The sequence below is a fragment of the Prinia subflava genome, chromosome 6 (assembly GCF_021018805.1).
Source record: "Prinia subflava isolate CZ2003 ecotype Zambia chromosome 6, Cam_Psub_1.2, whole genome shotgun sequence".
Lineage (NCBI taxonomy): Eukaryota > Metazoa > Chordata > Aves > Passeriformes > Cisticolidae > Prinia > Prinia subflava.
This window is the reverse complement of record NC_086252.1, coordinates 9,446,129-9,460,236: the sequence shown is the minus strand read 5'-3', so window position 1 is coordinate 9,460,236 and position 14,108 is coordinate 9,446,129. Positions and strand designations below refer to the sequence as shown.

At 46.4% G+C, this 14,108-nt stretch overlaps 1 protein-coding gene across 1 annotated transcript in view; it reads left to right on the top strand.

Annotated features, from left to right (window-relative positions):
- The first annotated feature begins 1,969 nt into the window (after positions 1-1,969).
- Positions 1,970-14,108, top strand: part of CPS1 (carbamoyl-phosphate synthase 1) — an 85,983-nt gene continuing 73,844 nt past the window's right edge. Inside the window, exons 1-5 of the mRNA XM_063400119.1 lie at positions 1,970-2,098; positions 8,375-8,484; positions 12,323-12,467; positions 13,019-13,108; positions 13,513-13,569. Of these exons, the coding sequence (XP_063256189.1) occupies positions 1,976-2,098; positions 8,375-8,484; positions 12,323-12,467; positions 13,019-13,108; positions 13,513-13,569 (525 nt within the window). The 5' untranslated portion in view covers positions 1,970-1,975. The remainder of the gene's footprint in view (positions 2,099-8,374; positions 8,485-12,322; positions 12,468-13,018; positions 13,109-13,512; positions 13,570-14,108) is intronic.

The window sequence follows — 14,108 nt, the reverse complement described above, 5'->3', positions numbered from 1 at the left end:
CTCCCCTGAGCTGCAGGCAGTTACTTGGGACTTGCACTGGCCCAACAGGCTCACAGATTGGCCCTGATCTCTTGCCTCTCAAGGAAGATTGGAACTGTTTTGTGCTTTGTACGGAAAATTAGAAAATGTGAACTCCTGCATAGCTTGGTTGCTCAAAGCAGAGCTTCCCTGCTGTGTCAAATGGCTTTAGGTGCTTCCATTTTGGGGCACCACTTCTGGGACATCTAAGCAGGGCCCCATCTGCTCTGAGCACTTCTCAAGATCTGTATTTATTTGGGGTTTTTTGTCTGCAAAAGGCAAAATCTGTGTCTCTCAAGCTCCTTCAATGAATCAGAATGATTGTCAGATATCATCTTGTAGGAAAAATTATTATATCCCAAACCACAGTGAAGTTATCAGGAGATATTGCTGGCTTGGTTGTCCCAGCTCTGCACACCTGTAAAGGCCTTGTTGGAGCAGTTCTCTACACCCAGGCTGTCTTCTGCTCTATCTCTGTCTGTCTTCTTCAAGCATCTGGACTTGGGCCTTTTCTATGTGTTTCTCATTCAAATACCCAAAAAGCTTTTCATGTCATGCAGGGTACCCAAACGCTTTGCCCTCTCTTCTCTCTGCCTTTTATGGTGTTCATGACTGTTCACCTTGGTGAATATATCATGAGCTGCACAGGAAATGTTTTTATGTGGTGCTGTCAATTTAGACTAAGCTCAAACCACTGTATAAAAAGAAGTCATGACTTTTACTGCCACTGATTAAGTCACCTAAATCCTTTACAGCAGAATGTGTCCAGCTGCACAAAAAACCTGTGTGGATGTTGCTTTGAGCCAATTAAAACTTTGATCACCTGGGTTTCAACAAGATGCCTCTTCTTTTTAGTTCTTGAAGAATAATAAATGGGCATGCTTCTCCCCCAGCTTTTGTCCTAATGAGGCATTTTCATCTCTGGCTAATGAGGAGTATTATTCTTTATGAAGAGTGTAGTGTTACAGGCAAAATATTATAGTCACGAAGATCTGTAGTTAAGGAATAATGTGTGGAAAAATTCACCTTATTTCATGCATTGACCATTGAAATGTTACCAAAGATGTGCTTCTTTTGCAACCATTTATTTTTTGTTGTGAAAAATTTTATTTTTCATTTATTTGAAGACAGACAGCACTTTGGAACCTGTGCTAATGCATGGTCTCCAAACACAGAATAAAGATTTCATCTTTCCATGGAATTTGTTCTTCCTGCTTCACATCCTTTAGTACAAGTATGCTCGTGGCAGCCCCAGGCTTTCCCACCAGCCAGCATGCAGACCCCACGTGCAAGAGCTCTCAAAACCACACTGAGAACAGCCTGGGCCCTGTGCTGTTCAGAATCAGAATGGTTTGAGTTGGAAGGGGATGTTGAGGATCATTCTGCCACAGGCAGGGGCACCTTCCATTATCCCAGGTTGCTCCAAGCCCTGTCCAATGTGGCCTTGGACACTTCAGGAATGGGGCAGCCACAGCTTCTCTGGGCCATGGCCTCGCCACCCTTACAAGGAAGAATTCCTTCCTAATATTTAATCCAAACCTGCTCTCTTGCAGTTTGAGCCCACTCCCCTTGTCCTGCCCCTATGTGCTCCTGTATTTTTGGGGTGATTTCTCTTTCAGGTGTTGCTGTCCTGCAGGTGGTGTCTGGCCTGTGTTAGAGCCCCGTGACAGTGCTCAGAGAGCAGCCTGAGAAGTGCTGCAAGGGTGCCTGAGCAAGCAGCCCCTGAGGAGGGGTGGGAGGAGGTGGGGCTGCACCTGGAGCTTGGAATGGCAGAATAAATGGGAAGGTGGAGGGCAGTGCTGTACAGTCAGTTCAGCGCGCCTGCCGTGCCTCTCCTCTGTCCCTGTGATCTGCAGGAGTATATGGTCAGCACCAGATCCTGAAGAAATACACACAAGCAGATTTTTGTTTTCTCTGCGGTTCCTCAAACTTTAGTTACCCATCGGCAGCTTTCGAGATGACAAGAATTTTGACAGCTTGCAAGGTGGTGAAGACTTTGAAAGGCAGACTGGAGTTTTGCAAGGTGTCTGCTGATCACTGGAGTTTCTCAAGGACAGGTACCAGACTGTTGAGCATCAAGGTAATGATGACTGAACGCTGTTCTTTCATAGATGTGTTTGGCATGCTGAGATAACTTGCTGCAGATAACGGGGCTTACCTAGAGACGTGAACCAGAGGAAATTTGTCTGAACCCTAAGCACGGGAGCTGCTTGGCTAAATGGTTTTGTTAGCTAAGCAAACATGCTTTTTGTCTAGTCTGGAATGGAAGCTATAGGGTAAATTACACCACAAGGTGGAAGTTCAGGGTTTCAGTTAATTATTATATGGTATTTTCTTTAGGAACATCTCACCCTTCTATTGGACTGATAGCTAAGAGAATAGATCTTCCAGTCCATATGAGAATGAATTGGATGAATATTTAAAATCATGCATCCCTTGAGGCATGTAACTCATCTTATTAAATCCATATAGAATCCATTTTCAATATATTAGAAACTATACTGGGATTAATTGGAGAGGTAGACAACTCTTGTGAATGCATCAGTGTCTCAGCTCTTGATTTCCTTGGGCTGGAGGAAATCAAGATTTCCCCAGCTCTCTGGTGCTCTTTGCCACAGGAGCTGGAGTAAATGGGTGAAATGGGATTTTCTGTGGGAGTTCTGTAGCACTGAGGTGCTGTGGGAGTTCTGTCAGTATGCACTTTGCATTGAAAGGACACTTTTCACAGCTGTTGTGTTGAATGAGCAGTGCAATGACAGAACCAGCAACTGGAGGAGTGGTGTTTCAGAGAGAGGTAGGGAAGGGCACTGAGAGCTTTGGGCTGCAGGTGCTGCCTTACCTGGCAGGGTGGCCTAGAGAGCTGATCAGTGTCAGTTCTGTCCACTGAGGACTGGGGTTTCTCTTACCTGTCCCACAGCCTCTCATTTTTCAGTTCTCTGAGCTCCTTGCAACAGACCCCTTACATGACAGGGCAAAGGGGGAATGGATCCAAACTGACAGAGAATGATTAGATTAGATATTAGCAAAAGATTCTTTACTGTGGAGGTGCTGAGGCACTGGGAACAGGTTGCCCAGGGAAGCTGTGGCTGCCACGTCCCTGGAGGTGTTCAGGGCCAGGCTGGACAGGGCTCTGAGCAACCTTCCAGAGGAACATGTCTCTGCTCATGGCAAGGGATTGGAACACGGTGACCTTTAAGGTCCCTTCCAACCCAAATTATTCTGTGATACTGTGATATTTGTAAAACAAACATTCCTCTGCAGAGGAATTCAGGATAAGGCAGGAAGTGCTCCAGTGTGTTCGCCTTCCTTCAGGATGTGAGGTCCCAGTTTCTGTGCATCAGATTGTGGAATTTAAGTCTAGTTGTAAGGCAAGTGGCCCAGCAGTGACCTGTGCCTGGCTTTGGTGTTCCAACCAGCATTAGAGGTAATGGGTATTAATAAGAAATTTGAGCAAAGAGTGAAATGCAACATAATTAAAGTCATGACCCCAGGCATGCTAGAAATCAAGAAATGTCTGGGCAGTACTCTCAGGCACATGGTGGGATTCCTGGGGTTGTCCTGTGCAGGGACAGGGGTTGGATGGACTTGATGAGCCTTGTGGGTCCTTTCCAGCTCAGGACATTCTATGATCCATGATGCTGTATGTGGACTAATGGCAGTATTAGGTAATGGTCCCCTTCTTCCATTATTGCAGGCTTAAATGAGCATTTAGTTGCCTTTAATTGCTTTTTCTCAGTGGGCTATTTTAGGAAACATAACAAAAAGCAATGAAAACATCTAATGTATGTATAAGTTAAGTATTAGCATGAGGAAGAGGTGGTAGTTTTAGAAGAGTGCCTAATAGTGCTTCTCCCAAGTCTGTATTCTGTCCAGATAAACTCAGCCTGTGTGGGGAAACACGTTGTAGGTGAGCAGTGTTAGATGTGGGGACTCATAGTCCATATTTCCCTGTTACATCCCATCCTTCCATTCTGAAGAAGAGATGGGCACCCATGAGTGAAAGGGGGGCAGAGAGCAGACCAGAGACCCCTCAGGGCTCTCAGTAGAGATGTTTAGCATCACTGGTTCCAGGTTAATCAAGATTGTTAAGAATTCAGGAGTAGGCAGAGAGGCTGCAATTTGAAGCTCTTACTGTTTAATGCTCTTCTGAGGCCAATGTAATGAAATGGGCATGTAAAGGTAGTACCAGCAATAAATAGGTGGCTTGTAACAGTATAGCTGGCTCAGTAAGGAGAGCTTTGGGAGAGCTATAAACACCACCAGCAATGAGCTCAAAATGTGCTCAGGAAGGACAGGGAGATGAGGAAAATTTCATAAATGCTGGCTTTAGAAGCTATTTCAGATTACTGTGAAAGGACTCTTCAAATGTATTTGAGGCAGGTGGAAAGAAATGGGACAATGACTGCAGGGAGAGTGGAGAGATGGGTGAGGAAATTAAAGATGAGTCACAAGGTACTCCACTCCTCGTTTTGGAGGTGAGGGGGATGTAAAATGGGCGCCATTCCCACAGAGATGGGGGCTGCTCCTGTGAGGGTAAAGGGGTGCTCATTTCCATGGATCCTCAGTGACTTCTGCCAGGTGCCTCATCTGGCTTGGGTCACTCTTCTCCTTCGAGTTTTGTGATGGACAAATATTTGTGGCATTGTTGTGAGCAGCCTTGAGAAGAGTTCAACTTGTAGGAACTGTGACTTTTCTACCATGGTGCCTGTGTTGCTTTTCTTTGGGTTTGCCTTGGATGATAAAGGAATTAATCCACTGGTTTTCCCCAGAAAATATCTGAAGTATGAAGTGTGAATTCATTGTATCTCAAGACACTCAGCTTGACTCATTCTTTTTTCTTGCCCTGTCTACTTCTCTCAATGTTACGCAGAAACAAATATGCCAGAGATAGAAAATCAGATAGATATAGCTATATGTACACAGGATTGGCAAAGAAAGTCTTGATTGTTAGCCATGTCCAGATAGATTTCCAGCCTGTGACGGCATAGTACTCACAAGAAGAGTAGGAATCAGTTTGATTTTTCTGACAAAGAGAAAGCTACTCCTTTGGCTGGCTATTTGGTCTTGGGAGAGTGAAATGTAGCCCAGACCTGGCACCAGCTTCTGATTGTAGAGGGAATCTTGGAGCTTTTGGATTCTTCTCTGCTTCTGATATGTCAGCTGTTCTGTAGGCAGCCAGATGTGAGCCAAGAAATGTGGCAGAGACTGTTGTGCTGTGTGGAATTGCACTGCAGATCTTTTGAGATTTTGCAGATCTTTATCATCCACTTTTTAGATGGGAAGGGCTGCTGCAGCAGGGAACTAACTGGAACTCATTTCATCTGCTTTCTTACTTTCTCACTGGGTTTAGGTTTGTTTTTCACTGAACTTCTCAAGTGCTTTCTTTACTTGATGTGTGAAGTGCTTAGTGAAGTGGGACCTGAACTAGTGGACTCTTCCTGCTGCTTTGACAAAATACACAAAATCTGTCAACACAGCATCAACAGCATGACCCTTTCTGTTAGCCATCCTCATCCTCAGAGCTCTTGAAGGGTACTGCAGCCTCTCTAGAGCTCAGGGCTCTCTAAAGTAGCTAAAGGTGAAGCTACTGATGTGTAGCAAGGAGAAATCAGATTGCAAATGGCATATCTTACATTGAGGGTGCATGGCAGAAACGATTTAGTTGAGGTTACAACAGAGATTTATCTGAGGCTGTGTGGGGATGCTTTTGAGAAGGGTGAAGACAAAAGGCCCTCATGGAAGCTCTGGGGCATTGTTTATTTCTTGCTTGTTCTTTTTTTGAAAGTAAGGATTTCTCCCACCTGATCCCTGACTGAGGCAACAGGCCTTCTCTATAGCCTGTAAATCACTTTTCACCTTAAAAACAAAACTGAAGAAACAAGGTGGGCTGGGAGCTTGGGGATGTGGTAACACCTCCACTGGAAATGTAAGCAAGAATAATTGCTTTGAGAATGCTCAGTGAACCAACCACTTAATTAAGAGTAATAAATCAAGGAAGGGAGGGAAACATTTGAACATCTATCCCCTGCTATAGCTGAACTTGCAGGTAGGTTATGGTTGCTCAGGGACATTTTTCTGCATTACTTGAACACTGTGTAGGGGCTCTAATAGTGTAATAAGGGCTTCTGTTCAACAGAAATGATTTTTGTGCTGTCTGCTGTGGAAAGGAGGTGGGCTGTGGTGGGAGGAAGGCCATGCAGAGCCACTGTAGTGAGGGTGAGGCTCTGAAGCTCACAGGGATTACTCTGGGGTTTGGCCTTCAGCAATAAATGATTGGATGAATCTTAAATTTTCTGGTGATTCCACCGTTTTGGACTTTGTTTCCTGAAGGGTTCTGCCAGGGTTGGTGGCAGTCAGGAGCACAGTTCAGGCAGCTGCCCCAAAGGGTGCCCAGTGGTGGGACACGCTTGAGGTGGAGCTGCTGTTTGCAATCTGGGGCCTGCTGGGGAGGGGACCCAGCCCTTAACGCTGGGGGAAGCTGCCTCCAGCAGGCAGTGTTCCACGTGGGCAGGGTGGGCTGGCCTTCACCAGGCTCTGAAAAGGGCAGAGGTCCTGTCCAGAGCCCAGGGAGACGCACCCACACCACCTCTGTGCTGGGCACAGCTTGGAGTGTCTGGCAGCTCTTAGCACTGAGACGCACTAGGGAGCCCACCAATCTTTTAATTTGGCCTAAACCTAGGGGATTTAGCCACAAAAATTCTGTTTATAACTGCGGAGGGAGGAGATTTTGGTGTTTCTGACTAAACTGTCCAATGGTGTGGGAAGGTTTCAAAACTTAAGGCTAAATGTTTGGAGAATGAGTGGGTGTTTGACATAATTGGGGAAAAAATGGCCAGGCTGAAAGCATCCCAGATGCACAGAATTCAATTACTTGGCAGTGTAGTTTGATTTTTAGTGTATTTTGCAGCGCATTAGTAATTGATCTGTGTGGTTTTTGTAACTACATAGGGGCTCTAAATGAATGTTTGTCATGATGGTTACAAAATGTTCAATACTGAGAATGAAATTTCTCCTTGCTGTGATTGTTCATCTGATTTACGGCTAATGGAAAGTAGCTCTCCAGCTCCTTTCTGCAGCAAATTGTTCTTGATTTTTCTTTTAAAAATCCCAGTAAGAGGAATAGTTCTGTAAAAGAAACCAATATGAAGCTAAATCATGGTGAGAGCTGCTTCCTGTGGACATGCTTGGCATATTTCCTGTGGCACAGGGGACTTTTGCACTGGTGGTCGCTCTGCCTGTGCCTAGGAGACAGCTGTGCTTCCTTCCAGAAGTGGAGGTTTCTCAGGGTCCTTGAAAGTTATCATCCAAACTCTTTAAAGACCAGGAATTCACTGGCAAATCTATTTACAGCTTTGCTTACTCTTTCTCTACTTGTGCGTGTCACCAGTGATGCTGCTGTCAGAGGGAACCTCCCAATTCATTCTGTCATTTCTGCTGTGCATGTAGTCACTATTTATTTATTAGGAGGTGGAGTTCTCTGGTGGTTTCCCATCCAGTGCCTGGACAGGGTAAGGAAGGTTTCATTTCCAGGTGGGGCCAAAGAGGGTGGTACATTATTCTTATATGTGCAAAGACGCAGCTGTGACAATGAATCTCCTGAGGACTTCTGTAAAGTTCACCCTGTCCCATTTGCCTTTGCTGAAATAGTGATGAAGCCTGTGAGGGATCCCACAGTTGGTGTGGGACTCAGTTCTGCTAGACACTCTCTGGGAGAGGTCTGGGTTCCTCTAGGCTGTATGTTTCATAGCTGCTTCTTCCAGGACAATTTATTCCTGTCCCTGAGGTAGCTGGGACCTTGAGCATCCATCTGATCCATGAGTTCCCCTGGTCCGGTGTCCTGCAGCAGAACAGATGGCATTTTGAGTTTTGCTCTCTGACACCAGTTCAGCTAAACACACACGCATTTTTAGTGGCAATGCTGTGTGCTTGCACCAGAAATTAAACCCCTATCAAGGGCAGAGCTGGGTGAGAGCCAGCAGGGTCAGCAGCAGGCCTTGAGCAAACACTGAGGAGGCAAACGATCCTTTCCCTACAGGGTTCTGATGTTGGTAAATTCAAGATGTCATATTTGGAAAAATGAACTAAGGGATAGGGAGGGGTGATCCCACAGTGACAGCAGCACATGCTCTGCTTGCAGTGAGGTTGGCCAGCTCATTAGGATAACAATGTTTCCTAAGCGTTAGAAAGAAAAAAAGCATCAAACTAGCCAAAGAGATGGTGTCTTGGCAGCCTGGAGAGGGAGAAGGGCAGGAATACTTGCAGTGTCAGGCATGCAAGGCAGGTGTCCTAGGTGCTACCTGTATAAACATCAAGCCTTTCCTCCTGTGTTTGAGTGTCTCCTTGTGCCTTTCTCCAGGTGCAGACAGCAAACCTGGTGCTGGAAGATGGGATGAAGATGAAAGGCTATTCTTTTGGCTATCCGTGCTCCACAGCAGGGGAAGTCGTGTTCAACACGGGGCTCTCTGGGTAAGGCAACACCAAATGACATATAAGCATCAGTGCTTCTCTGGAAGCTTGTTGGAGTGTGAAAGCTGCTTTTTCCAAGCTCGTAGGGTGCTGGTCCAAGCAGGTAATTTTCTGTATAAGGCTACATTATAGTCCAGAGATACACAGAGGGAGAGAATTAATGAAGATGTCTCGGGCAGACCTCTTGTGCCAAAGCATTTGTGGTGGTAAGCACTTTTAAAGACTAATCTAATGATGATAATGAGATACATAGGCTTCTGGCCACTTCCTACTGAGTTGCTGAGTCAGAGCAGAGAAGCTGTCTGCTCTCCCTCCAGTGCCCAGTTCACCTCTAGAGATCTGAAGCATCTGCAGCCTTCTTGGGAATGGAACTTGGCTTCTGAGTTCAAAATTCTTATACCCCAGCTTGGTCACGTTTATGACCCATCTCTCATGTAATTTGTTGGCTCACCCCACAGGTAAGGACGCTTTTGCATTCTGTTCCCTTTCCAGCTGAAGGGCAGGATCAGATTCATGCTAACCTAGCACCATTCTCTGTCCTCCTGAGTGGCAGAAGCTATGGCTGACTTAGGTTGGCAGCCCAATGCTGCAGTGCTTTTGTAGCACTGCATGAGCAGAGGGGATCTGGCCAGAGGAATGGGCCTTTTGGTAAGGACAGGCATGTGTCCTTGGGGAGATGAGACATCTCTGAAGCTGTTGACGCTTGAGCTCCTTCTGCAGTCATTCATAGCTGTCTTTGATCACCTGCATCCTGTTCCCCAAATTCTGCTCTCCTTTGGAGATCTCAGTACTCACAGGAGGAGTTTTTAAATGATATCATTGGTGAAAATGTTAAATTGCTGCAGAGGGGAATCAGCTTGCAGTTTTGCATTAGGAGCCAATTATTTAAGCATTTCGACAGCACTAATTACTGGCTGTGTTAATATACCTGCCAACAAGCCACTGTTTAATATAGATCAGGATGATGGAGGGCACCAGAGTTCTCATTTATAGATTATGGGCCATAAATCTTGGCACATCACAAAAGTCAAGAGGACCTGAAGGATTAATTTCCTCTCCACCTGTTACTGTGGCAGTGGAAGTTGTGTTTGTTCATTGTCTAATCATTTGGAGAGGATGCTGTGACAGGGATCTCTTTTGTGCTGGGGAACATATGGGCATGGCGAAAACACTCAAAATGTAAGATGGCATCTTCAGAGCCTCCTCTACAAACACTGACCTGCCTGATTCAGAGAAATGGAAGACAAGAATTTGCAGCACTGTTGCAGAACATGAAAGTGGCAGATTTCCTACCAGTCCTGGGGTTGGTGTCCCTTGAAAGGAACCCTGGAGCTGTACCTCCTGATCACAGAGATGGAGATCTGTGTACCCAGAGGAACCCAGCTGTCCCTTCTCCCTGGCACAGGGGGAGGCTGTGCCAGGGTGAGGGAGGTGCCCAGGCTGCAGCAGTTTGTCAGGATAGGGAGCCAGAGCTTAGTGCAGGGGTGCTGATCAGCCTCAGACCTGCTTTCTGTGAGGTGAGTGTTGGTAGGAGCTGTGTGGGTCAGCGTGGGCTCTGTCCTGGGGGGATCAATAGGCTGCTGTGCACCGTGTGTCCTCATCTGGACTCCCACATTCCCATTCATGTCATAGAAATGGGAGAAAAAGCACTTTATGTGCACACAGCTTTCAGGCTTGAAGCAGCTGAAGCCTGCTGAAATGCTGACATATTGCTCTGGAATAGGAGTGTTCCAGAGAGCACACTCTTTTGGGGGTGAAATGTTGAATTTTTGATAGAAATGTGCAAGGATGAACTCTTCAGAAGCATTTGCTGAAAAAAATGTACTGTTGCAGCCATTTGTTTGGTACAGGAACAAAAAGAGATTTCCCATTAAGAAAGAAGAAGAGTTACAACCCATAAAATGTCCCATGTTTGAAATGGCTCCATAAAGGTGTTTGCCTCTAATAAATGTGTGTGTTTCTCTAGTGAGAGAATGGGTTGACAGGAGTTCACTGAAATCAGGCAGACCTTAGGGCAGGCACAGCAAGGATCAGACCTTGCAGCACGTTTGGAGCTGGTGTTTCCATGGGCTCCTCTGTGCCCCACACAGCATTCCTCCTGCTTAAAGGGCATTGTCCCAGCTCTGCCTGCACACCCCGCCCTGACCCAGGGGCTCTCCTTTGCTGATTACACATGACATGCAAAGGTTAATGACATTGGCTGTGTCAGTGACAAGGAGTCTTTGGGAAGCATAACCAATTACCTGGGAAGGGAGAACAATGCCAAGCATGTGCCTGGTACCTACTGCAGTTCTGGGATCACACTGCACCTTTGTGGTTGGTTACCTGCAGCAGCAAATACAGATTTGAACATCAGGAGAGGCTTACCTGAAAATATTTCCTGGCCATTGTTTATTCAGCCTGTCATTTCTCAGAGCTGCCTGGTGTGCTGTGTTGTCTGTATCTGCCGGCAACCAGCCCCGCTTTTGGGAAGAGTTTCCCAATGTTTGACAATTAATCTTCTGGCAGTAGGTCTGGTGTTCCATAAAAATGTCTCTTGTGACTTGCTGATATCTGGTAGATGGCTGGAGTTGCCAATTAAGTATTGTTTAAACAGTAATGACAATAATAATTTATACTCTGTGTAGGGCAGATTCATCCTGAGGTGTCTTTATGCATTTTGGCTCAATATTCATAGGGATAACTTCATCTGTTGCTAAATTGCAGCTGGTTTTGGTTTGAAATTGTAATTGTTTAAGAGTTATTTGCAACAGTATGAGGGCAAAAGTGAAGGGACTGTCTGTTAGTTTGAAGCTGAAGAACAGGAGCATTTAGACCATATTTACCCTGTCCATGTGGTTGGAGGTGACACTGGCTCTGCTAGGTCCAGAGGTCATACTTTGTGGAATCCTAGGCTTGCAGAAGAATGTTCCAATGTGCTTTCAGATCTGTCCTTGCTGAGAAGGGCATTCAGGCAGGTGCTTAGCAAACTGCCTGGGCTAATCACAGGACGTGCTCTGGGGCCTTGTGAGCGGGGCTGGAACACTGAATCCCAAAGCATTGGCTTCAGCTCACCTTCTTCAGGGATACACAAAGCACCTTCAAGCACTTAGGGGTCTTGTCAGGTGAAATGGATGGTGTTCTGTGGGTGGGAACATGGCCTGGGAGAGGGGCCAGGCCTCTGCTGGGAGAAACTGCAGAAGTGGGACCGTGGCAGGGTTTGTTGGCAGAGCAGGTGGGAGAGAAGGACCTGGAGCATGATGAGGAACCCCAAGGACTTTTCTGTGTCCTCCCCCATAAAAAGAGCAGTTCCAGCTCTGAGCACCCCGAGGCGTGCAAGCTCCAGAGTGTGAAAGGACAGAGCCAGGGCCAACAGCTCTGTTGTCTGCTGGCTCTTCAGTTGGAGCCCTGTGATGCCACTGAGAGGGAAAGCTCTTAGAGCAGGTGGAGGGCAGGGCACAGCAAGGGCAGACCTCTGCCCAGGGATGTGCCCAGCGAGAGGCCAGGCCAAGCTGTTATCAGAGGGTGCAGGGCTGAGACCTCCCTGCCCTCTCTGCACTTGTTTCTTGTGTTAAATCAAAGGGCTCTGAGTTTGTTGACAGCTTCTGTGCTTTTCTGAAATGAAACATGAGAAGCCAAAGTTGTTCCTTGCTCTCCATGTCAAATGTTTAACCATGAATGGCAAAGTCAGGGCATGTTCACAGATGTGTTTGCTTTCATTCTGAGCAGATCTTCACATGAATGTAATTTCTGTCATTTTGTCATACGGGAATTCAGACCTGTCCTGTTTTCCCTGGGTCTGTTGTTTTCCTGTTGACTCCAGACCGATGTACTTTTCTTCTGCTGTTTCTTCACCCAGATACACCGAAGCCTTGACAGACCCCAGCTACAAAGGGCAGATTCTTACCCTGGCTAACCCCATAGTTGGGAATGGTGGAGTGCCTGACACGGCTGCTTTGGATGAAATGGGCCTCAGGAGATTCCTGGAGTCTGACGGGATCAAGGTAAGAGTGGGAGAAGCAGTGCTGATCAAAGGGTTGTGCCAGCAGCCTGGCTGTGTAAGAGTGTGCTGGCTCCCTCATAGCTGGGATACTCAACCTTTTTTTTTCTTCTTCTGGATAGTGTCTTTCCTAGGAATGGTGGCAAAAAATACCCCATCTTGATTTCTGTACTAAGCCTTCTGAAAGTACCTGTTCTGAGGTGAAATGACTGTTTTATACACTAACTCCATTGAAAAATGGAGCTGACTTTTGAAATGAAATGGTACTTAAAAGTGAAAAGTTTTCTTATTAAAAAAATCAAAACATTTTGTCTTAATTTTCCATGTTCTTTCTTTTGACAAGAAGTGTTTTGTCAGCTCAATGCAATTTGCAGCTTTGGTTACCCAGCCACATTCTTCTGTGGATTTCCTGGTCAAAGTGCCCAGGTACAGTCATGAGGTAGCCTCAAGTCTGTGCATGATACGGTTTATGGTGAATGAATAGTGAAAATTGAAGGTACCAGATAAGTACAAGGGTAATCCTACAGTGCAAAATGGTGTTTCTTCTCTCTGCAGGTTTCAGGTTTACTGGTGCTGGATTACAGCAATGAGTACAGCCACTGGCAGGCTAGCAGGAGCCTGGGAGAGTGGCTGCAGGAAGAGCAGGTGAGCAATCCACATGTAATGACCCAATGAGAACTTTCCTGGATGGAAAGAGGAGCTCTTTATTTTCTGCTTTTAGAGCACACACTGGATGTGAACAACTCAGCTATTTATGAGTGGGAATAAGGAGGAGAAGTGAAGAGCTGCAGGGAGGCAGCCTTGGTAAGGCTGCTGTGAGAGCCTGAGCTCCTAACACGAGGCCAGGCTGGATGGGGCTGTGAGCAGCCTGGCCTGTGCAAGGTGTCCCTGTCCTTGGCAGGGGTTGGAAAGGGATGAGCCCTAAGGTGTCTGCCAGAACAAACCATTCTATGATCCTGTGACATGTTCTCATAAAAGTGATCTGGCTGCTGTCTTCTTTCCATGTTTTTATCTGCTTGCTCTCTAACTTACCCTTGGGTTTTCTTCAGGTGCCTGCACTCTATGGGATTGACACCAGAATGTTGTCCAAATTAATCCGTGACAAGGTATGATGTGCTTCCCTTGATCCAGCTGCACTGACCTTGCTGATGCTGGGCCCTTCCCAGGTTCAGCACACCTGCAGTAGCAATGGTACTACTGGGCTGCCTCGACTTCAGATGCTGCTCAGATCCATGTGCTCTTCCCAAGGCTTCTGTGCTGCTGGAAATGCTCTGGTCCCTAGGATCCCCCTCTCCCCGCTCTGCTCTGGGTTTCCTGTCCTACAGCAGTGAGCCAGCACAGGGTGATGTGAATGAAAGGCCCCAGGCAGTGTCAGACACAACGGGTGGTGGTATCAAGCACATCTTAACTCAGAAACAGCCGAAGACAACAAGTCTGGGAGATATTGTGGATATTCTTTTACAGACCTTTGGTCAGTGGAAATTCTCCTACTCCTCTGAGACAAAGGAATGCCTACACTCATCTAAGATGGATTCCTAACCTGGTTTTCTTTGGCTGAAGCCTGCTGTTATTTTCAATGGTCATTATTTTCTGTTTTCCAAGAGCTGACAATTGAAGGTCTAGGGTAGGATTATGTTATGCAGTG